This window comes from Trichosurus vulpecula, chromosome 6 (genome assembly GCF_011100635.1).
Source record: "Trichosurus vulpecula isolate mTriVul1 chromosome 6, mTriVul1.pri, whole genome shotgun sequence".
In the NCBI taxonomy this organism is placed as follows: Eukaryota; Metazoa; Chordata; class Mammalia; order Diprotodontia; family Phalangeridae; genus Trichosurus; species Trichosurus vulpecula.
In genome coordinates this window covers 82,210,722-82,233,143 of record NC_050578.1, presented here as the reverse complement: position 1 = coordinate 82,233,143, position 22,422 = coordinate 82,210,722, and the positions used below count along the sequence as shown (strand labels likewise).

The 22,422-nt window shown below is 40.0% G+C and overlaps 1 protein-coding gene across 1 annotated transcript in view; it reads left to right on the top strand.

Annotated features, from left to right (window-relative positions):
* SLC4A4 (solute carrier family 4 member 4) overlaps positions 1-22,422 on the top strand; it is a gene marked incomplete in the record, with an annotated part of 320,448 nt that overhangs the window by 81,175 nt on the left and 216,851 nt on the right. The window contains 1 exon segment of the mRNA XM_036762520.1: positions 2,729-2,864. Coding sequence (XP_036618415.1) covers positions 2,729-2,864 — 136 coding nt within the window.

Here is a 22,422-nt window from a genome sequence, read left to right as displayed (position 1 = left end):
AGGTATAGGATGATATCTTGAGGGAACGGTTAGTAAGGTCAAAGGAAATGTGTGGAGAGGGGGAAAAAGTTTGGACTTTCTGCAAGATTTTCAAAAATCTTGTGGTATTTTAAGAATCCTTGATAGTGAATGTTGTGAACAGCAACTGGCGTTAGTAACTCTCAGCCTCAGAACCATTAAAATGAGTGAGTACATTTTAAATCGACGGAATATTCCATTTGTAAGAAGGTTCTGTTATCAGGATTTGGGATCCTGTCTGCCATGGGCTCATTTCATGTTTGTTTTTTTTTTTTGCCTCCCAAATGCTACCTGGAAAGGAGAGTACTTGATAATATTGCTACATAAAAGTCCTAGGATATTGTATTTTTTCCCCCTAGGACAGTGGTGTCAAATGCAAATAGAAACAGGTCCTTGCAGGCCACGTATTGACTTAGAAAAACACGAATTAACATTATTTATTTTTATTATATATTTATTTCATTAAACATCTCCCAATTACATTTATATACTGCCCTGTGGAATGTTGCTGACTCCTCTGCCCTAGAAAAAGAAAGAAATGTTAATATCCTAGGATCAGAGATTACCAGGGACCTTAGAGGTTAAGTGACCTGCCCAGGGTCACACAAGTAGTAAGTATCTGATGCAGGATTCAAACCTAAGTCTTCCTGTGTTCTACCCATGACACCATGCTGCCTCAAACATTCCATTACAATTAGTTATGGTTTTCTTTTACTTTTTTCTTTTTTGGATTGGACTTGTGATTTCATTGGGGGAAGGACCTCCTGGTGAGGAAATACTCTTCTGTATTGGAATTTTATCATCCTAGAGAGCTCCTGGGGCCTCTGAAAAGTTATATGATTTGTCCAGGGCCATGCAGTCAGTATGGTACAGAGGTGATGCTTGACCCTACTGGACCTGGAGTCAGGAAGACCTGAATTACAATTCAGCCTCAGACACCTACTAGACGTGTGACCTTGGGAAGGTCACTTAACCCATTTGCCTGTTTCCTTATCTGTAAAATAGGGATAATAATAGAACCTACCTCCAAGTATTTTTGTGAGATAATTATAAAGCCCCTAGCATAGTGGCTGGTACGTAATAAGCTATATAAATATTATTATTATTATTATTATTATTCTTGTCTCCCTAGGGAATGGATTAGACTAGCTCACTTTATACTACTCAATACAGTCTAAAATTTATTTTTAGCTTCTTTGGAAGCTCTAGGATGTTTTTCAGCCACATGAACACTCCTTTCACTACTACATGTGGGAAACTCTCCTATCTTGACTTCCCCCTATCTTGCCACTTCATTCTTACCTCTGTTTTCCCATATGTCCTCCACAGCAGAGGCATCAAACTATCTGGTAAAACTACCGAGTGTGGCCAGAACCTGACTAGAATGTAATTGGGATATGCTTGACAAAATAAATAAAAATACGATACAATATGGATGAGGTGAATTTGTGGTTTTCTAAGTCAATATGCATCTCATAAGCATCCATTTCTATTTGAATTTGACACCACTGTTCAAGATGATGGGCATCTTCTGTTGTTCCAAGGCACTGTTTTTTTTTCATTGGCTTAGTTTGTAGATTATAGGAATTTTCCTGTCCTGTGTTCATAGATCAGTGTATACAAACACATGCCTTTAAACAGACCCTAATACGTAGATACATGTGAGCAATCTAGCACCCACTTAGTATGATTTGTGTTCCACTAGTAGAGTCTAGAGACAGGTGGAGAACCTTAGGGCTAGAGGCCACGTGTGGCCCTCCAGGTCCTCAAGGGGATCCAGCTGGATTTAGTCAAAGAGATGAACTTAAGGACCTAGAGGGCCACGTGTGACCTCGAGCCTGCAGGTTCCTCACCCCTGAGGCCAGTCTGAACTCCTGGACATATCCCACCGCAGGCACATTTCTTAGTGCCCTTGGAGCCAGAATAACTCCTAAATCCCAGGACCCGACAAAAATTCCAGTTAGTTTTTCATTACACAATTTTCAGAAGAAGAGGTCAAAAGGAGCTGGTAAGGTATACAATTATGGGTTTGAGCATGTTGGGAAATGGGTTTTCTTTGACTCAGGTGTACAATCTTTTACTTGGGCTTGTTTTCCAAGTGCACTGAGGCCTGACTAAACATTTTGGGGCACTGTCTCCATGTAAAGAAGAGGCCGGAGTTTGTTAAATATTCCTTCACCACCCTCGCAGTTGGCCAGTTCCGAGTGGCCATGAGCCAGTTGGAGCGCTGGTTCCAGGCAGCGGACAGAAGTGGTGGTGGTGGGAGAACTAATCATTAGGATGTTGCCTTGTCCCCTCCCACTGCTGAATGAAGAAGTGATTGGCTCAGCTGGGTTTTCTATCAAACAATTAAGAAAAATTCATGAGGTGGGAAAGTAGGGAGGGGAGGAAGGGTAGGCTGCCTTCGACTGAACCTAGGGCTAAAGGTCCTTTCTTACTTTTTGCAGACCAAATTGAAGCTGGGATCTGTCTTTCGGGAGAGAGCTCTAGATAAGCTAGAGTTTGAATGATTTTAGCCTTAAAGTGGTAAAGAGTAGAGGACCAAGTGAGAAAGAAAAAAAGGAACAGAGAGGAGGGGGAAAGATGTCCAAGGAAGACACCAAAGGGAAGCTTAACAGTTTTGGGGAAAAAAGAAGATCTCGCAGTCATAGTTCCTTGGTCCTCCAGGTTATCCCGCCCGTCTTTAACCGTAGTATTTTTACCTCGGCAGTCTCCCCTGCGGCAGAGCGTATCCGCTTCATCCTGGGGGAGGACGATGACAGCCCGGCGCCCCCCCAGCTCTTCACCGAACTGGATGAGCTCCTGGCAGTGGATGGGCAGGAGATGGAGTGGAAAGAGACAGCCAGGTGAGGACTTCTCCAATGGGAGACAAAGTTGTGTACTGATCACAAAGGTGGGTCCCTGGCAGGCTCTCTCTAGCCCTGGAGTTTGGGACAGCACACTGTTGGGTAGACACAAGGTGGAAGAAGGTATATCTTCTTATTTTTACATTCCCCTTCAGATTTTCCTTTGTTATGGATGTGAAATGTACTTGCTGTTTTAATTATGGTTACTTTTATCCCTAGGACTGTAATTGTTTGGGGGTGGCTGGGACATGTAATCTAAACTGTATAAAGAAATAGAAAGCATCTTATTTTCCATTTATTTAATGGGAGGCAGGATAGGGTAGTGGGTAGATAGCTGACTGGATACTAGTCCCTCAATTCCTGACACATACACTGGCTCTGTGAGCCTTGGCAAGTTACTTAACCTCTCTGGGCTCTAGGCAATTCTCTAAGACTCCATGTTTCAGAAAAGGGGGCTATCTGCATTGGTAGAGGGAGTTTCTTCATTCAGGAGTTCCAGTGAAATCACGGGTCCAGTCCCAAACCCCATGTTATTTAGTAGGAAGGTGTTTGGGTAAAGCTTCCAGATCACCCCATGGGTGCTTTCCCCATTCCCCGCCTTCCCTTAAAATGATATCTTGTGAGATCTTCCTTTCCTTTCTGCTTGTCTCTCTTTATTGTTAGGATGGATGTTTGAAAATGAGTATTTTTATATGATGCATTTTTCAGTATATGAACAATAGCTTCTTTACAGTGCTTCAAAGTTGGCAAAGCACTTTACAGATATCTCTTCTCATCCTTACAACTGCCCTAAGAATTAGGTGCTATTTTTGTTCTTGTTTGGTAGTTTTGGCCACGTCCAACTTTTCATGATCCCATTTTGAGGTTTCCTTGGCAAAGATACTGGAGTGGTTTGCAATGCCCTTCTCCAGCTCATTTTACAGATGAAGAAACAGAGGGAGACAGGATTAAGTGACTTGCCCAGGGTCACACAGCCAGTAAATGTCTGAGACTGGATTTGAATTGATGCATCTTCCTGACTCTAGGCTCAGCACTCTATGGTGCCACCCAGCTGCCTAGGTTCTATTGTTATCACCCCCATTTTACAGATCAGGAAACAGAGGCAGACAAAAGTCAAGTGACTTGCCCAGGGTCACAGAGCTTTTAAGTGTATGGGGCAGTTCTTCCTTACTCCAAGCCTGCCCTCTATCCACTGTGCCCTGTAACTACCACCTGAATCTAAATATTGAACTTGTTGGCATCTGAGAAGAGTGGCAATCCCATTTCATATCCCATATGAAGGGCTTTTACACAAATCTGTCTATTGTCAGGGCTTATGTTGATCATCTCCTCTTTATTCATTTTCTCAGCCCAATGTCTTGTTCTTTCTGCAATATTTGACACTGTTTTATTTGAGACCTTCCCCCTATCTACTCCCTTCTTGGCTTCCTTCTCCTGTGCTGTTGTGGCCTTCTTGGCCAGTCCATATGGTCCTTCTCCATTTCCTGGGCAGAATCATCCTCTGTGCCCCATCCCTTGTGTGTGGCTGTGACCTGGCCTCTGTGCTGGGACCTCTTCTCCTCTCTTCCCATGCCCCTTCTTGATGAGCTCATCAGCCTCCAGCTTGTCCCTCTCATCCCCTCAGTGTCTCCTGCATCCACCCTCCTCCCTCTACTCATCCCAGCCCCTTTGGCTGGGCCTAGACCATCGCCATGGTCTCCTCAACTTCCCTGCCTCTTTTTTCTTACCTTCCCTCCAAACAGCTGCCAAACTGATATTCCTCAAGCGTAGTTCTGACCGTGTCCCTCCCCTGCTCAGAAAACTTCGGCGGGTCACTACTGCTTATAGTCTAAAATATAAGTCCCCTTCAACCAGGATGATTACATGAACAGTCCCAGCAGCCTTAGCGCAACTTAATCACACCACATGTTACCCCCCTCATTCACATTTCATTCTAACCAAAGAGGCTTCTTGGGACTTCCCCATGGACAACATCTCATCTCTTCCTTTGCACAGGAGATATGGGCCATTCCCCACCCCTGTAAGCCTGGAATATTTTCCCTTTTCCCCTCAGCCTCTCAGAATACCCTTGTGTCTTTTAAGGCTTAACCTGAGGGCCACCTCCTAGAAGAGGTCTTTTCTGATTCCCGCCAGTTCACATTGCCTTTGGAAGGCACTTTGTATTTATTTTGTTATATTTTTATATATGTATGTGTCTAGAAATATATATATATATATATATATATATATATATATATATATATACATACATATATATATCTGTATACATATCTGATTTTACTTTGTATTATTTTATTTTATATATGTATATATGGATGATGTATATATACATATATATCGATCTGTACTTATTTCTACTATATAGCTGTAGATACAGCTATCTGTATCTGCACTTATTTCTACTATATCTGTAGATGAAGACTGGCCTCTCTCTGTCTGCACTTGTTTCTACTGTATCTATCAATATAGATCTATATCCATATCTATCTGCACTTGTTTCTAAGCTCTTGGGGAGCAAGAATGTTTTAGGTTTTCTCCCTCTATCCCAAATGCCTAGCACAGTGCTTGAGACATGTCGAATTAGAACTGTGTGATGTAAAAGCCTCAGATAATGCCATCTACCCATAAGGCAGTGTTCCTCCCAAGCCAGGCATTGCTATTACAGAGAAACTCTACTGTGTTCCACCAGATACTTGGTAATGATCCCTCCCTCATGGAATACTTTATCTGCCTCTATGATGCCAGTTAGCAATAAGATCAAAGTCCATTACCTATCCCACCATCAGCACATAGGCCTGAAGAAAGGAATTTCCCACGATATTACTGTTTTATTGATAAGAAAAATGAAGCAAAGACAAGGAAATTGACTGGCCCAACCAAAGCTCAGCTCTTTAGCTTTCCCGTGCTCACCCTGGTCAGTGGGTGTCATCACCTCTTTCTAGAGCCTGTGGGAAATTAATTTGTGATCCTTTGCACACTATACATTCAGATAAACTTTAACAGAAGAATTGAGTGTGTGGAGTTGATTCCTTTCTGAGCAGGACCCTGAGAAAGACAGTAGCCAGCTGATGACATGAGGGTACCAGCCATCATTCTGAGTTCATCCAATAACAATTTAGACTTAGGCAATTTTTGGTGGGCAGTTTTGTTTCCTTGGGTATTGAAGATTTTCCTTCATACTCTCTATTTTTTCCTGACTTGCTCTTGGTAGCAGAGTACAGGAAACTTGCACTCAGAGTTTCTGGATTCAAGTTCTGGCTTTGGCTCTTACTGTTAGTATAACTTTTGGTAAGTCACTTAATGTCTATGGATCTCAGTTTCCTAATATATAAAATGAGGAGGCTGGACTCTAAAATTGTCCATCCATTCCCTGTCTGAATCCATAATCCGAGCATGATAAAAACCCTCTATAGTTAGAATAATGAAGTTCTCTTCAAGTTGTGGATTATGTTGGAACAGGATGCAAGATACATAGTATTTTTCTCCTTTAAAATGACAACAGAACCTGTTATGATATGATCTATACTTTACATGTATTCTGGTATATTATGGGTCAGTTCTCCTGAATTTGTGTTAGGAAAAAAAACATGTAGTTATTGGTTTTGTCCTTCAGTGCCATAGTGAGAATGACCCTGCGCTATTCATTTTCTAGTGAAGTCTAATAAACCTTTCTTTATCAATTTGTGGATGCCTTAGCATGCATGCTGGGTTTGACCCTTTTGATCATTCAGTATACTAGTCAGGAAGACCTGTGTTCAAGTTCCATCTCTGGCATATATTGGCTATGTGACCCTGGAAAAGTCACTGACCTCCGCGCTCTAGGCAACTTGACCTAAGAGACTAAGTTGCTGAAATGGTGCTGATCTTTGGTGATGGAAGGAATTTCCTTCCTTGGGGGCTCCCTATACCAAGGAAATCACTAGTGGTGTATTCAGCATTGTGCCAGGCACGTGGGGGATTGCACTTATAAGGAATAGCAGCTTTATGTCCTCAAAGGCTTACAATCTAGTAGCCACTAGTAGGCACACACACACAACTAAGCATGATGTGAGATAAAAAGCAGAAAACTAGAGAAAATATCATTAATAAGATGGAAGAGAACTTTTCCTTGGGAAGGAGGGGAGGTAATCAGGAAAATGTTTATGTAGCAAGTGTTACTTGGGCTTAGCTATGAAGGAAGAGAATATGTAGGGAGAATGTGGCTCAGGCAGATTGCCCTGCAAAAGACATGGAGACAAGAGAGGGATGGATGAAATTGGGGAACAGCTACTGGTCTGTTTTGGCTATAAAGAGCCTTAGAGTTAGTCTAAAGAGAGCTTTTAGAAGGCCTTGAATGCCAGGCTAAGAAGTTTCTATTTTATATTAAATCAACTGAAATGATGAGAATAAAGTGTTTTGCAACCTTCCATGGTCTGTTGCACACCCTGAACATTGGAATGCTCTTTGAAGATGTCAGCCCTTGTGCATTAGTGAGATGAGTTTGGCAGCTCTGTGGATGGGTGGCCAAGAGGCCATTTAGGAGGCCGTTATCATAAGCGAGGTGAGAGGTAAAGATGCCCTTTTCTTCTACTTTATTCTTTCTCTCTCATTAGGGGAACTATTTTCATGATCTCTTCTCTTGTCTCTTCCCCTGACATACCTGTATCCTGTTTATACTTTTAAAATTTCACTTCATAAAATATATGTAGGAATTTCCTGTAGGAAAACTGCCTCTTCCCCCTCTATTTCATATGAAGAGTATATATGTATGTGTGTAGGGCAGGTAGGTGGCTCAGTGGATGAAGCACTGGGCCTGGGATCAGGAGCACTTGAGTTTAAATTTGACCTCAGACACTTAGTAGCTGTGTGACCCTAGGCAAACATTTAACCCTGTTTTCCTCAGTTCCCTCATCTGTAAAATGAGTTGGACACAGAAATGGCAAACCACTCTAGTATCTCCCTCAAGAAAACTCCCAAAAAGGTTCACAAAGAGTTGGACATGACTGAAATTACTAAATGACAAAAATGTATATGTGTATATTACATTTACATTATATATATACACACATACTCTTCTCTCTCTCTCTACATACACACACATATTTGTTGCTTGATTGTTTTCAGTCATGTCTGACTCTTTGTGACCCCATTTGTGGATTTTCTTGGCAGAGATACTGGAGTGACTTGCCATTTCCTTCTCCAGATCATTTTACAGATGAGGAAACGGAGGCAAATAGGGTTAAGTGACTTACCCAGGGTCACGCAGCTTAGTAAGCATCTGAGGCCGGATTTAAACCCAGGTCTTCCTGATTCTGGGCTTGGCACTCTATCTACTGTGCCACCTAGCTGTCCATATAGATAGGGATATGGATATAGTTATGGATATGGCTATACATTATCTGTCTGTCTGTCTATCTATCTGTCTACCTATCTATCCATCCATCCATCCATCCATCTATCCATCCATCTATCGTCCATTGTCCATCATCCATTGCCCATCGTCTATCTTCTGTTGCCTGTCCATCTGTCTGTCTGTCCATCCATCCATCCATCCAGCTATCTATCTTTATCTTTGTCTCCCTCTGGTATGAAAGTAGATGGTGGGAAGTAGGTTGGTGTAATTCATCCTCCCAGAAGGCAGGATTCATTTGGGTTCTTCATTGGGCCTTGTAATGTTATTGGTGTGCCTATTGATGAGGCACCATTTGCATATATTTATCTGGACTTGAAATCTGTCCATTATAAAACTCTCTTTAGGACGGGCCATGGAATCACAGGATCTTAGAATTGGATGAGACCCCAGAGGTTGTCTAATTCAACCTGTATTGGAGAGTGAAATAGCTTCCTGGAATCCCTGACAAATGGCCACAAGTTATCACCTGAATCCCTCAAATGAGGAGGGAAACTGTTATCTCCCAAGGCATCCCATTTATCTTTGGGATGAATGCTTCTCATTTTAGAGGCAGCCAGGTGGAGCCATAGTGCATAGGGCTATGTGACTGAAATCAGGAAGATCTGAATTCGTATCCAGCCTCTGACACTTGCCACCTGTGTGACCCTAGACAAATCACTTAACCTTTCTATACCTCAGTTTTCTCAATTACAAAATGGGGGGAATAGTACCTATCTCCCAGGATTGTTGTGAGGATAATATAATATTTGTGAATTGCCTGGAAACGCTGAATTGCTATACAAATTTCATGATGCTGATGTTAGGACATTTTTCCTTGCATCCAGGCAAAATCTGCCTCTCTTCAGCTTCCAACCATTGCTACTCATTCTTCCCTCTAGGGCTAAGGAGAACAAGTCTATTCTCTCTGGAGATGACAGCCCTTCAAATACTGAAGCACGGCTCTCATTTAACCTCCCTCCTTCTGCCTACACACACAGACACATACACAGACACAGACACATAGACAAACACAGCCACTCCAGTCTTCATGTCTTCAGACAAAACATTACCAGTCCTTTTTCTTCTGGCGTAATCTTCAGTTCCTCACCATCACAGTCACCCATATTTCAATGTTTTCCAGCTTATGAGTACCCTTCCTTGAGAACAGAGAATTTTTTTGCCTTCCTTTGTATCCCCTGGCTCATAAAAGGCACTTAATAAATGCTTGTTGCCTTGACCTCTTCAAATGAACACCCAGGACTGAAAACATTTGCTCAGATGTGGTTCAGATAGAACATAATGCAGCAGTACCATCATCTTTCTAGTTCTGAACACTATATGCTTTTTGATGTAGCTGCATTAGTTATGGTGGTTTCCATATTATTCCTCGGACTTAGTCTGAGCTCAATCAGACCTCCAGATCTCTTTCAAATGAACTGTTGTTTAGTCAAACCTCACCCATCTTGTCTTTGTGAAGTTTGTTTCTTGAACCCAACTAGAACTTTACATTTATCCCTATTAAGTTTTATCTCATTAGATTTGGTCCAACATTTTAACTGGTTGAGATCTTTTTGGATATCCGCTGCATCATCCAATAAGTCAGATATACCTTCTGGCAGCAGACTTGACCCAAGTCTGTCTCTGTATCCTGTGCCTACAAATCATTGCTAGCCATATTTTAAGTGAACTTCACTCATAGACACATGGGTTTGCTGTATGATTCTCATCACTTAGTCGTCAGAAATGTTTTAGTAGGAATTCAGATCAACATCAAGTTTCTTCCCATATAAGAATCTGGGAAGGGTTAGTATACCCTTGCCTACTTGCTTCTCCCAAGGATTTGCATTTTCTGGGTAGTAACACCATCATTTTAACAATATAATCAGCAATCAATAGTCCGTGTTGGAGGAGAAGAGTGAGGGAAGGAAGTTCGAGATGAAGTATGGTTTATGAGTAATCTAAATAGGTTAAGGGAAAAGATGACCATATTAAAAATAACCACTCTTAATATAACTTTCTTAAGAATATGAATCAACAGCCACTTTTGCCTTTGTAGTTACTTACCCATTTTATAGATGTTCTCTATGGAACACAGAGGTTAAATGACCCAGGGCAGGTCATTGAGGGGACCAGTGACGGAGCTCAGAATAAAATTTGCCTCTTTAGGTCAGATAATAAGTCAGAGGAGAAAGAAGCTAGAATCTGTCCCTCCACATATAAGAACTTGATTATGAAAATGTCAGAGAAAATCAGACCTGACTTTTCATTTTTCTTTCCTCTAATAAATTCCTCTTGAGAATATACTATTCTTGTTCTTCTTAACATGCTTTGCCATTTTATTTATATGATATTCTGATCCTGTGAAATCCACCTTTCTGAGTACAAAAATAACTTCCCTTCCCATTCCCAAACCAATTCTCTTCTACTTCATAGCTTTGTGGAATTTAGGGGGAATTTGGTATGAGTTTGACTGGATGATGTCTAGGGTCCCCTTGAGCTCTGGTTTTTTTTTAAAATTTCCTAACCTTGGAGCTGGAATACATTTTAGTGAGAATCCATCCTACCCTCTCATTTTTTAGGTTAGGTGAGTGCGGTTAGCTTGAGTCTTAACTTTGGCCCATTTGACCCATTCTTCTTGGAACAACTTTGATATCAATTGAGACATAGGTGTGCTGGTAAATGTTTAACAAGTGGCTCTCCAGAAAGAAAATGTATGCATTTTTAATTTAATTTGTATTATTAGCATCTTTCCCAATTACTTTCTTAAGTTGCTGTTGTTGAATTGTTTTAGCCGTGTCCAACTATTGTGACCCTTCTTGGGGTTTTCTTGGCAAAGATACTGGAGTGCTTTGCCATTGCCTTCTCCAGCTCATTTTATAGTTGAGGAAACTGAGGCAAATGGGTGAAGTGACTTGCCCAGGGTCACACAGCTAGTAAGTGTCTGAGGTTAGATTTGAACTCAGTTCTTCCTGACTCCAGGCTCAGCTCTCTGTCCACTGTGCCACCTAATCAAATAAATCAAATAAAACAAATGAACAACGAAAAACAATAAGTAAGCCCTGGTTGCTGTTTTCTGAATAAAAATGCCTACACTAAAATTTTAACAACCAGCTTCCCAGACCTGGTGTGAGCTAGCTCCAATATTCCCCTCAGTTAAGAGCTGGGAGAGACCTTAGAGGTCATTGAATCCAACTCTCTCCTTCTACAGCTGAGAAAGCTGAGGCAAAAAGGCCTAAGTGACCTGCCCAGAGTTCCGTCGTTAGCAGGTATTTTTTTTCTTTATGGCATTAATCTTTATGGCTTACCACCTCTCTGATTCAGTTAGTTGATTCTACCCCAGTCAATACTGAAGATTCATAGAAACTATGACCAAGTAATGGGCCCTTAAAAGATTCTGTGCTTTTGATTTAGATCTGATTGGTTCTTGCCAAAAAAGGCCACACTGGACCACAACACTGCTTCTTTTGTGGGCTGTGCTTCACCATCCTGGTGACCTCTAGGAGAATGGGCAGCACCAATGAGAAAAAGACAGCAAGAAAGGAGGCCTTTTTCTAAGACTCAGGAATGTTCTTGTTTAACTATTGAGAAGACTAACATTGTTATAAAGTCAAGAATCAGAAAACTATTCATGCGTCGGGATGACTTCTGAAATTCTATCCACCCCAGTTCTAATCTTCTGCGTGAAAAAGTCAAGTCAGTAAGACAGGGGATAGGCAGTAGCATATTCCAAGTTAAATCTAATAGAGAACTTATGGATGAACATACGAGACATATATAACATGAAAGGCTGTGAATTCACTGAATCCATAGATGTCTCTCTGCTTAACATTTTACTATTTCAATGTCAGGGTATTAGAATTTTCTGGGTATTCAGTGAATTGGCACCAATGGTAATTGACTAATGAATACTGCCATAGAAGTATCTGCCTCAGAAAGTTTTTCAACAGGGTCCAGATAATTAATTCATAAATAGGAAGAATGGTAAGGTATGGCTTTGTTTTAGTGATGGCTTAAAGTCATCCATGAAGAATGTACATTTCCAACCCTTTTTGGAAATCTAGTGATGCTGATATCTTTAATTGAATTATTTTCCCACTTCCCTTTAAAGGCTTTTTTTTTTCAATTTTTTTGTTTTGTTTTTATTGTTTAGTCATAATTAACAAGCATTTATTTTTTCTCTCTCTGACCTTCACCTTTCACCTTGGAAAAAAAGAACAAAATTCTTTTAGCAATATTTGCTTAGTTAAACAAAAGAAATTGCCCTAATGGCTGCATCTGAAAATGGATGTCTCATTCTGTGTCTTAAGCTCATCACCTTTCTGGACTTTTAATGACTTCTTAAACGAGGAGGTTGTATAGCATCAAGGTCTCACTGCAGCCACCCAACTATAAGTTGTAGACTGTGGCTCTAGTTGGCCTCTTGCCAAGCCCCGGTCATGGTTTGGCTCCGTCCGCAGAGCCTGGAACAAATGGCAGCTGTAATTAGTGCATTATTTTTACTTCTCCATTGCAGTTATATGGTAGAGCCTTAGATTCTGTTCGGTCTAATTTGTGTGGAAACAACAATGCTGTCAGCAGCACAGTCATCCTCCTGCATCTTTTTTGGAGACCTCCAGGAATGGGGAGCTCACTACCTCCTTGGAGAACCTATCCTCGTTGTGGACAGCTCTAACCATTAGCAAGTTTTCCCCTGAAATCCGGTCTAATTTGGTCTTTTTGCAGTTTCTCTTGAATACCTTCTCTGGGGATAAAAAGAGCATCCATTAATAGCAATGATGGTTAATAGCTTTGTGATTAGTCCCAAATCACCAGTGTTATAAACTAGCTATTGTTCTTTTGTCGACGTTTGGTTTTTTGAAGCTAGATTATAATTTTGGGGTCTGTTATTACCATCAGTGTAAACTTTCACATACCTTGCTTAGAAATGGAAACTATAGTCATAACATTTATTTAGGCAGAGTGGGTTAACTGTTAACTTGCTGTAAGTGAGGGGAACCAGATCTGCCTGTCACACACACACACACACACACACACACACACACACACACACACATATACCGCTTCTCATAAACATACACTAAATATTTTTTTCTATGCCAGATGATAGTAAGGGGTCTGTAGTAGTTTTTGGCAAATAACTTTAGACCAAATGAATTTCTCTGAAAGAGATGAAGGCAGATGGATATCATTGATGATGCACACAATAAACTGCACTTAGGTACAGTGTTTCGCAGCATTTCTTGTCATGCTAAACTTGAAAATTCAAAAATTTTTGAAAATAGCATTTGATCCATTTGCAAACCATCTATTGGCTTCTAGATTGTGTATCATGAGGCACTAAGTGGTTGGCACTCAATTCATTATAAAATTTTTATTACGTGGTTGGATTTTGTTCCTGTACAAAGATCAAGCCTATTTTCCATTATAAATCACAATTTGAATTATGATTCATTACAATATGAATCACGATATAAAATTAGAGTTTTCTTAATTATATTTTATGATATGCTTGCTAATTTATAAAACTCAGAAATGCCCAATGGTTTTCTTGTTCTTAAACATATCAGTGAAAATCTCTTTGGTTGGCAGTCCCCTGATGTGCTTTAAAATGGGAGATACTTTATTAATGTACTTCTCAGAGCTTGAGATAAATATTTTTTTTTCCTTTTGGGTTTACCTCTAGAAGGCATAACCATAGTGAAATTACATAGCATTAGAAAAAAAAGCAACATCATTTATCAAATAATGTCTTTGTTATCTGATAAGTGCTGAGATTTGAGGAAACATAGACCTCTTATTGAAAATAGATGATAATTACCATACAAGAAGGATAACGGCTTTTTAAATACACTCTGCAATGAAAGATTTTAATTAGTTTTTAGTAACAAGAAAATATGCTCATCGTTGCTAATTTTCCAATTGTTTATTTAAATTATATATTGATTGATGTAATTAGATGTCCTATCCCAACCAGGCTTGAAATGCAGCAGCCACTCATGGGTCCAATCCCATGATGGATTCTTACTGTTTGTCCTTAGTTCTGGAAGACTGACAGAGGACATTGCATGAATTGGAGCTGGCTCAGGAGCTTTAACTTGCTGTTTTTCTCACTTGGGCTAGTTTACTCCTCCTTGGGCATCCTGGTCCTGGCCCCACTCCCCTTACCCAGGGGCCCCCCAATGGGCATTAGCTCTACTCAAAACTCAAACTCTGAGCTCAAGTGATCAGATCCGCCAGCCTCAGCCTCCTCCAGGGGAAAGAACCACAGATGTGAACCACCTCAGTTGGCCCAGTTAAAACTTATAGTAAGAGCCTGTTGATTGACTGACTGAATCCAGATAAAATGGAAATTCTCCACTTCTTTGAATATTTTTTCAGACCATTGCCACCCCTCAATGTAATTGGCTTTAGAACCTCCCAGTTTGTGTGATTGCCATCCACAAATACCCACAGACAGTCTACGAAACATGTCAAAGTCTTCCCTCTGATCCTTTTAATGCCATGGAAATGATATTATTTTCATTATTATTAACAGTTTACTGAATCTCGTGTGTTAGGTGCTGCACTAATTATATGTGGCATAGAGTTAGAATTTACATTCTGAGGACCTGTCTGGTACTGAGGCTTCAAAAGGCCACTTTCTGCTTGTGGCAGAATGCTAAGCTGGAAGGTTGTATAATGTAGGACAATGGGGAAAACCAGAGTGGTCAGAACCACAAGCCAGCTGGTAGTTTACTATTTCTAGATTAACCTTCTGTTTTTCTAAAAAGTGATGTTAATGTATGCTATTGTTGTTGTGTGTAAGGCCTGTCTCTGGCGAATGAGGTAGGTATGACCCTGGGCAGTGTCCAAGGCAACTCCCAAGGCTTCTAAGTTCCAGGACAGTTGCTGATCTAGATTGGTGGAGGGAGCTTTCTCATTGGGAGTTCCCTGTGCTAATAAAATCTCAGATCCAGAGCAAGGACCACATTTTTACTTATAATAAAAACCATTGAAATTCATGGGAAAACTTTTCACAGAAAGTACAAAACACTTATCTTACAGAATACAAACCAAATATTATCAGTGAAAACGGTCATAAGGAGAAAATTCATCTAACAAAAACTCTGTCTCCGTTCGTTCAAATGCTACTTTTCAAGGTATTTCTAGGCTCTCTCAGAGTTGAACCCTTTCACAAAAATGTGTCCAAATAGCAGCCCCCTAAGTAAATGCTGAGTTATTAGCACTTAGTGACAAGAGAACAAGATGGTGCATGGGTGTTGAAGGGACGAGAGGAGGGTAGTGGAGAAGCCTGGGTGAGAGGGAGCTTGAAGGTGATTGGAGAACCCCAAGGGTCAGCAGGAGAGAGACCTTCTCCAGTGAAAATCCTTGGCACAATTGCCAGCTTCTTCATCTGATTCTCAGTTTGCACTGGTTTTCATGAATTATGCCAACTTGAAATTTTCAAACCAGCCATGGCTGCCATTCAAAATTGAGCTCCTTCCCATGACCATCTTTCACCTTTGGTAGCCTCCTGCATTATTGTGTGTGTGTGTGTGGTCAGAAAGACCAGAGTTCAAATCCAGCCTCAAACACTCTCTAGCTCTATGACCCTGGGCAAGTCACTTAACCTCTGTTTGCCTCAGCTACTGATCTGTAAAATGGGGATAATAATAGCACCTACCTCTCAGGTTTGTTGTGAAGATCAAATGAGACGATAATTAGAAAGCCTTAGCACAGTGACTGGCACATAGTAAGTGCTATATCAACGTTAGCTAGTCTTATTGTTATTATTATTATATAAAATATAAACAGAATGGAGATAGGGACTGGCACTATGATTTCATTGATATAAGGAACTCCAGGATTGAGGAACTGCCCCCACCAAACAATGCAATTTATCTCCAATTTATTTGGAGAACACCATGAAATTAAGGCACTCATCCAAGGTCACCAAGCTATTATGTATCAGAGAGGAATCTTGAGCCCAGATGTCCTTAGCTTTGAAGCCAGCTTTCCATCCACAATACCATGCCACCTTCTTATACGTCTGTCCATTTAAAAGAAAAACAGTGAATAAGGGGCGTGTTTATTTAGCAAAGGATGGGAGCAGCTATTTTTAAAAACTGAAATAGGACCACAAAGATGGAAAATAGATGCAACAAAATAAAATTTGCAAATCCTATTCCATTTCTTTCCCCCAAGGCTTTCCCACACATGGATGACAGGTAGCAGAGTAGTTAGCAGTCAGTGAAACTGAGAGCAATTCCAGCCCCTCCACTAGGTTCTCTCCCCTACGCAGGCCCACTGCCCTCCATTATTATTCCCTGGGCACCAAGGGCCTTGCCCTAAAATATAACATTCTGAAGATTTCTCTCAAAAACACCGCTGAATCTCTGTGCTTTTAAAAAAAGAGGGCTGCAGTATGATCTCTGAAACAACGAATTGTAGTGCCAAGGAGAGAAGGACCCACTTGGTATTTATGGGTTTAAAATCATTATAGGTTTCAAGAGCAAGTTTGAAGAAAAGTCTACAGAATCTAAGACTAACCGAAGTAACCATCTATTACAGATGAGAAAATTAAGCCAAACTGATTTTTTTGGTTTAAACACCAACAATTTTGAAATGTACAGTTCAAACATAGACTCCTTCCTCTGTTGAACCATTTCCCTGATTTTGTTTCTAGTTAAGAAAAATGATGAATGTCACAGTCCTTATGCTTTAATGATTATTCTTTGGAAAAAAGCCACAGGATCAGATCAACTCCCTGTTTTTGTCCTTTTTCAGTTTTTGAAGAAGAGGGCCAGGCTTGAGGTATTGGGGATTCTTTTTGAATCTTGTGGAATTTTTACTGGTGGTGAAAATTTAGTAAAAGGTGGCTGAATATAAAGGAACCTCTGAGATGAAGAAAGTCTGCTTTTTTACTCTCAGGTTAGGGGTTCTCATTCTGGGGTCTATGAACTTGGAAATTTCAATATGTTGACTAATGTGTTTTAATATGATTGGCTTCATTTGTAATCTTATGCATTTTAATTTATGCATTTAAAAAGGTTCTTCTGAGAAGGTGTCTGTAGACTTTACCAGACACTGCCAAAGGAGTCTGGGATACAGAAAACGGTTAAGAACTGCTGTTCTAGATAATTCATTACAGCTTTCTTTGAGGTAGCCTGTGTAGCAGAAACAGCAATGAAGTTGGGAGTCAGTAAACCTAAAAGCATTTGTTAAGCACCTCTTGTGTGCTAGGCAGGGAATTAAGCACCGAGGATGATGAAGAAAGGCAACACAATCCGTGTTCTCAAGATACTCAATGACTTGTTGGGAAATAGGAGACTTAGGTTAGAATCCTGTCTCTGACCTTTACTAACTGTGTCCTTAGACAATTTAACCTTTGGAATCTGAGTTTCCTTGTTTGTCAAGTAGGGAATAAAATACTTTCATCACAGCATTATGGAAATGGAAGTTATTATTTTTACTCTTATTGTCTTGAGAAAGGGCAGTACCCCCAAATGTTACTTCAGGGATTCATTCTTTTTGTCTTTCTTTGTATATTCAGCTCTTAGTATAATTCCTGGCACACAGTAGGCACTTAATGATGCTTGTTGACCTGACTTGATTCATTGGCCAGTGTCTAGCAATTTTTGCTTCATTTCCATGGCTGTAGTAGTATTACTGGTAGTAATAATTGTTATAGTAGTAGTGATGGTAATAGTAATGGCAGTAGTAGTAGTAGTAGAAGTAGTAGTAGTAGTAGTAGTAGCAGTAGTAGTAGTAGTAGAAGCAGTAGTAGTAGTAGTAGAAGTAGTAGTAGTAGAAGTAGTAGTAGTAGTAGTGGTAGTAGAAATAGTAGTAGTAGCAGTAGTAGTAGTAGTAGAAGCAGTAGTAGTGGTAGTAGTAGTAGAAGTAGTAGTAGTAATGGTAGTAATAGTTACTCAGTTCAGGGCTTCATTCTTTTCGCCTTTCTTTGTATCTCTAGCTCTTAGTATAGTTCCTAACTCATAGTAGGCACTTCATAATGCTTGTTGACTTGATTTCATTTGAGCAGTTTGTACTTCATTTCTACAACTTCAGTAGTATTACTAGAAGTATTAGTTATAGTACTAGTAATGAATGGTAGCAGTAGTAACATTATAGTAGTACTGGTAGTAGTATTAGTAGTAGCAGCAGCTGCAGTAGTAGGAGCAGTAATAGTAGTAATGTTGGTAGTAGCAGTACTCGTGAGAATAATAATGTTATATTCATACAGCACTTCGAGGTTTGTAAAGTTCTTTACACATATTATCTCACTTAATCCTCAGAAGATCCCTATGAGGTAGGCGGGTACTATTATTATCCTGCTTATAGCTGAAGAAACTGAAGGTCAGAGAAACTAAGAAACTTGGATAGGGGCATACAGCGAGGCAGAATTAGAAACCAAGTCTTCTTATTCCTGAGTCTAGCACTCCATCCACACCTCTGTTGTCTCTTCTAGAAGGGGATGTATATGGTGATGACTGTCTTATATGGGACGGGTCAACGCCATCTTTGCCGGCTTCCCAAAAGTGGTGGTAATGGGCATACTCTCTGGTCATTGTGTAAAAGTTTCTGATTAGTATGAATTTCAGTTTAAAATATGTCCTTAATTCTAATTATCTCTGAGATTTTAGAGCAGAATCCTCACTTTGACTTGCAGTTATTATTATAATAGTTATTAAATGGGGAGGGGGGGGTGGATGCTGGGGAATGGGAATAGCATCTTAGGCTGAGCTGCCTCTGATTTCTGACCTTTGTCCTTATGGCCAGTGAGTTAGGTGAGTGTTTAGTTTTTTTCTAGGAAAACATTTTTTAATCATTAAACTGCTGGGCGAAGAATGTAGAAAAACAGGATTTTTTCCCTCTTAATCTCTTTTTCGGCTTTATAGAAGACCTGGAGTGAGAGGAAGTGAAAGTTTTTGTTTTGGGCCACAATGAATGGGAAGATGGAGATCCTTTCGCCCCTTCTTGACCGCATGTCAAACCTCAGAATGCCCCACGTAGACCCTGGCATGTGTGCGCAGTTCTATTTTCCATTCTGTTGCTATATTGCCATACATCGCTGAAGTGTTGTCAAATATTCCCAGTCTGACAAGGCATATGCCACACAAAAAGGAAGTAGAATGTCTGCTGTCAGCTTTCAAGAGATTTATTTGTGGTGTTTATGCTTAGACTGTTGTTTGGAAAGCTTTTTTTTCCTTCTACAGACCTATTGCTCTGTGGGCCTAAGTGGATTTTTGTAGACCTGGAGAAACAAGTTCTCATCTGGACTTCTGGAAATGCCACATACTTTACATTCCATTATACTGGACTACTTACTGTTCCCCACCGGTGACATGCCATTTCCCTTTTCTGACTCTTCCCCATGCCAACTACTTCTTCCCCTACTCACCTCTGCTTTATAGCATCTCTGAGTTCCTTTAGGTACCAGCTTCTGTAGGGTGAGACCTTTTCTGGTTCCTCCAGCTGCTTGGGCCTTCTCCTCCAAGGTTATCTTTCTTCTGCTATGTATGTCTCTTGTATGTGCCTAGTTATTTATACATTGACTTTGCCATTAGAATGGGAGCTTTTTGAGGGCAGGACATTGCCTTTTTTTCTTTTGTTGGAACCCCCAGCACTTAGCACGATGCCTGGCACCTAGCAGATGCTTTTTGGGTTATTGATTGAAAATGAGGGGGAAAAGTTTCAGCTGGGGAACAACAGTGGCTAGAATGTGAGTTGGAGTTGGGAAAACCTGAATTTAAATCCCCTCTTAGATACTTATTATGTGATTGGGCAGGCCACTTAATCTCTTTGAGTTTCAGTTTCCTCATCTATAAAGTGGAATTATAATAACATCTACAACACCAGGATATCATGAGGATCAAATGAAAACATATGTATTCACATAATATTAATTCTCACTTGAGTACATTATAAATGATCAATATTAGATATTCTCATTTTATATATGTATTTGTATACATATATAAAGTGCCATATACATATTAACTATATATAAAAATGTTAATTCTCATTTTGGTGCATTATAAATTATTATTAGATATTATCATTTTTCTATATGTATTTACATACATATGTACATATATATATACATATATATGTGTGTGTATGTATATATATATATATATATATATATATATATATATATATATATAAAGTGCGATGTAAATGTTAACTCGTATTAGTATGAAAAGACTTATTTGAATTCCCTAACACCTCAAGAATTCTAATTTTTGTTTGTATGGGTCTGTCCATTCCAATCTGTGTTGGGTGAGGGACTAAACGACACAAATGAAAACATGGATCCATTAAGTCCTGAAGAATTGAGATGAATATTAAAAATGCAACTTTATGATAAATGTTTGCTCTCCTACCCACAGGGTGTTTGCCAAGGCTCCATCCTACATCCCTTACTCATGTCTCTAGACTTCATTAGTGACTTCATCAGTTCCCATAGACTTAATTAATCATGTAGGTGACTAACGGATTCATAGATCCAGCCTCCTCAAGTCTCTCCTCTAAGCCATAATCACACATCACAAATTGCCTATTGGACATTTCAAACTGGATGCCCTGGAACAAACTCAAATTCCCCCAAGGAACTCATTCTCTATCTCTCCCAAATCTATCCCTCGTAAAAATTTCCCCATTTCTGTTGAAGGAGCTACAATTCTTCCAGTCTCCCAGGTCGGTAACCTCAGTGCTATTCCTGACACTCCACCCTGTTTGTCCCACATATTCAATCAGTTGCCAAATCTATGTTGATATCATCTCTCCGATCTCGTCTCTTCTCTTCACTTCTGAATCTACTGCCTAATTCAGGCTCTCATCACCTCTTCCCTAGGTTATTGCAACAGTATCCTAACTGATCTCCCTCTCTCAAGTCTGTAACCACTTTGGTCCATCACTACTGCCAAAGTAATTTTCCTTATAGACTCACTCTGACCATGTCATTCACCTACTTCATCAACTTCACTGGGCCCCTTTAACTTCTAGAATCTAATGTAAACTATCTTGTTTAGCTTTTAAAATTCTTCACAAACTGGCCTTAAATTACCTTTTTGGCCTTGTCAAGATTATTTCTCCTCTTTTGCTCTGCAATCCAGACAAATTGGCCTCCTCTCTGTTCTTCACACACTATCCCCCCATCTTTGTGCCTTTGCGTTAGACATCTGCTACACAATGAATTCTGTTTTCATCTTGGATACCTAGAATCCCTTTATCCCTTCAAGATACATTTGATCACCTTTTACATGAAGCCTTTCCTGAAGCCCCCAAGACGCTAGTGCCTTCCCTCTCAAATCACCTCATATTTAACTGCTTTGAATTTATTCTCTATGTATTTCTTCTGTATATACTTATGTATGTACTTATTGTCTTTCCCATTAGTTTATAAGCTACTCGTGGGTAGGAATTATTTCATTCGCTCTATTTGTATCCTTAGCTCCTAGTAGAGCACTTGACACATAATAGGCACTCAATAAACACTTGCCAATTCATTGATATGTTCCTTTATGTGTCCAAAACTGGGTGGTCAGCACCCTACTGGAAACCATCATCTTCTAAGGCTTCTGTGCCTTGGTAGACATTGTAGATGAGCTGCTGTGGTAGAAAAACATGGCTTCTGGGCCCTAAACTTTAGTGACATACCTCTCTGAGCTTAGCTGGGTTAGTCCACAGGGGACAGAAACCCATTTTATTGATACGCCTGGACTTAGGTGTGCTTCTGGCTTGGTTGGTAGTGCCACCCTGTTTGTACTTCACTCACATAGCTTTTGAAGGAATGCCTTAGTCCATGACAGAGCACTGGAGAAGGGCATCAGAAGGAAGCAGCTTTCTGAAAGGGTCATTAACTCTCTTATGAAGATAAATATGAATTTTGTGCTTCTCAGTGGTGTACCCCAGTTTTCACCCTACATTAAATTTCTCTTTTAAGTCAAAATTGAATTCCCATTTCAATAAAAGTTTTCCAAGCATGTTGCAGAAGGCTAATATGAAGGTAGGGTACTGGGTGTGGAAGATAAGAATTCCTATATCTAACACTTGAATGTTATAACAATCAAGGTTCATAAATAAGGTCCTTAAATAATTTTGTAGTGGAGTAACACCTCATTGAAAGCAAGAGAGGTTTTTTCCTCATTTTTTCCCCAACTTGTGAAGGAACAGACAGGGGTGAGAATATCGGTTTTGTTTCCC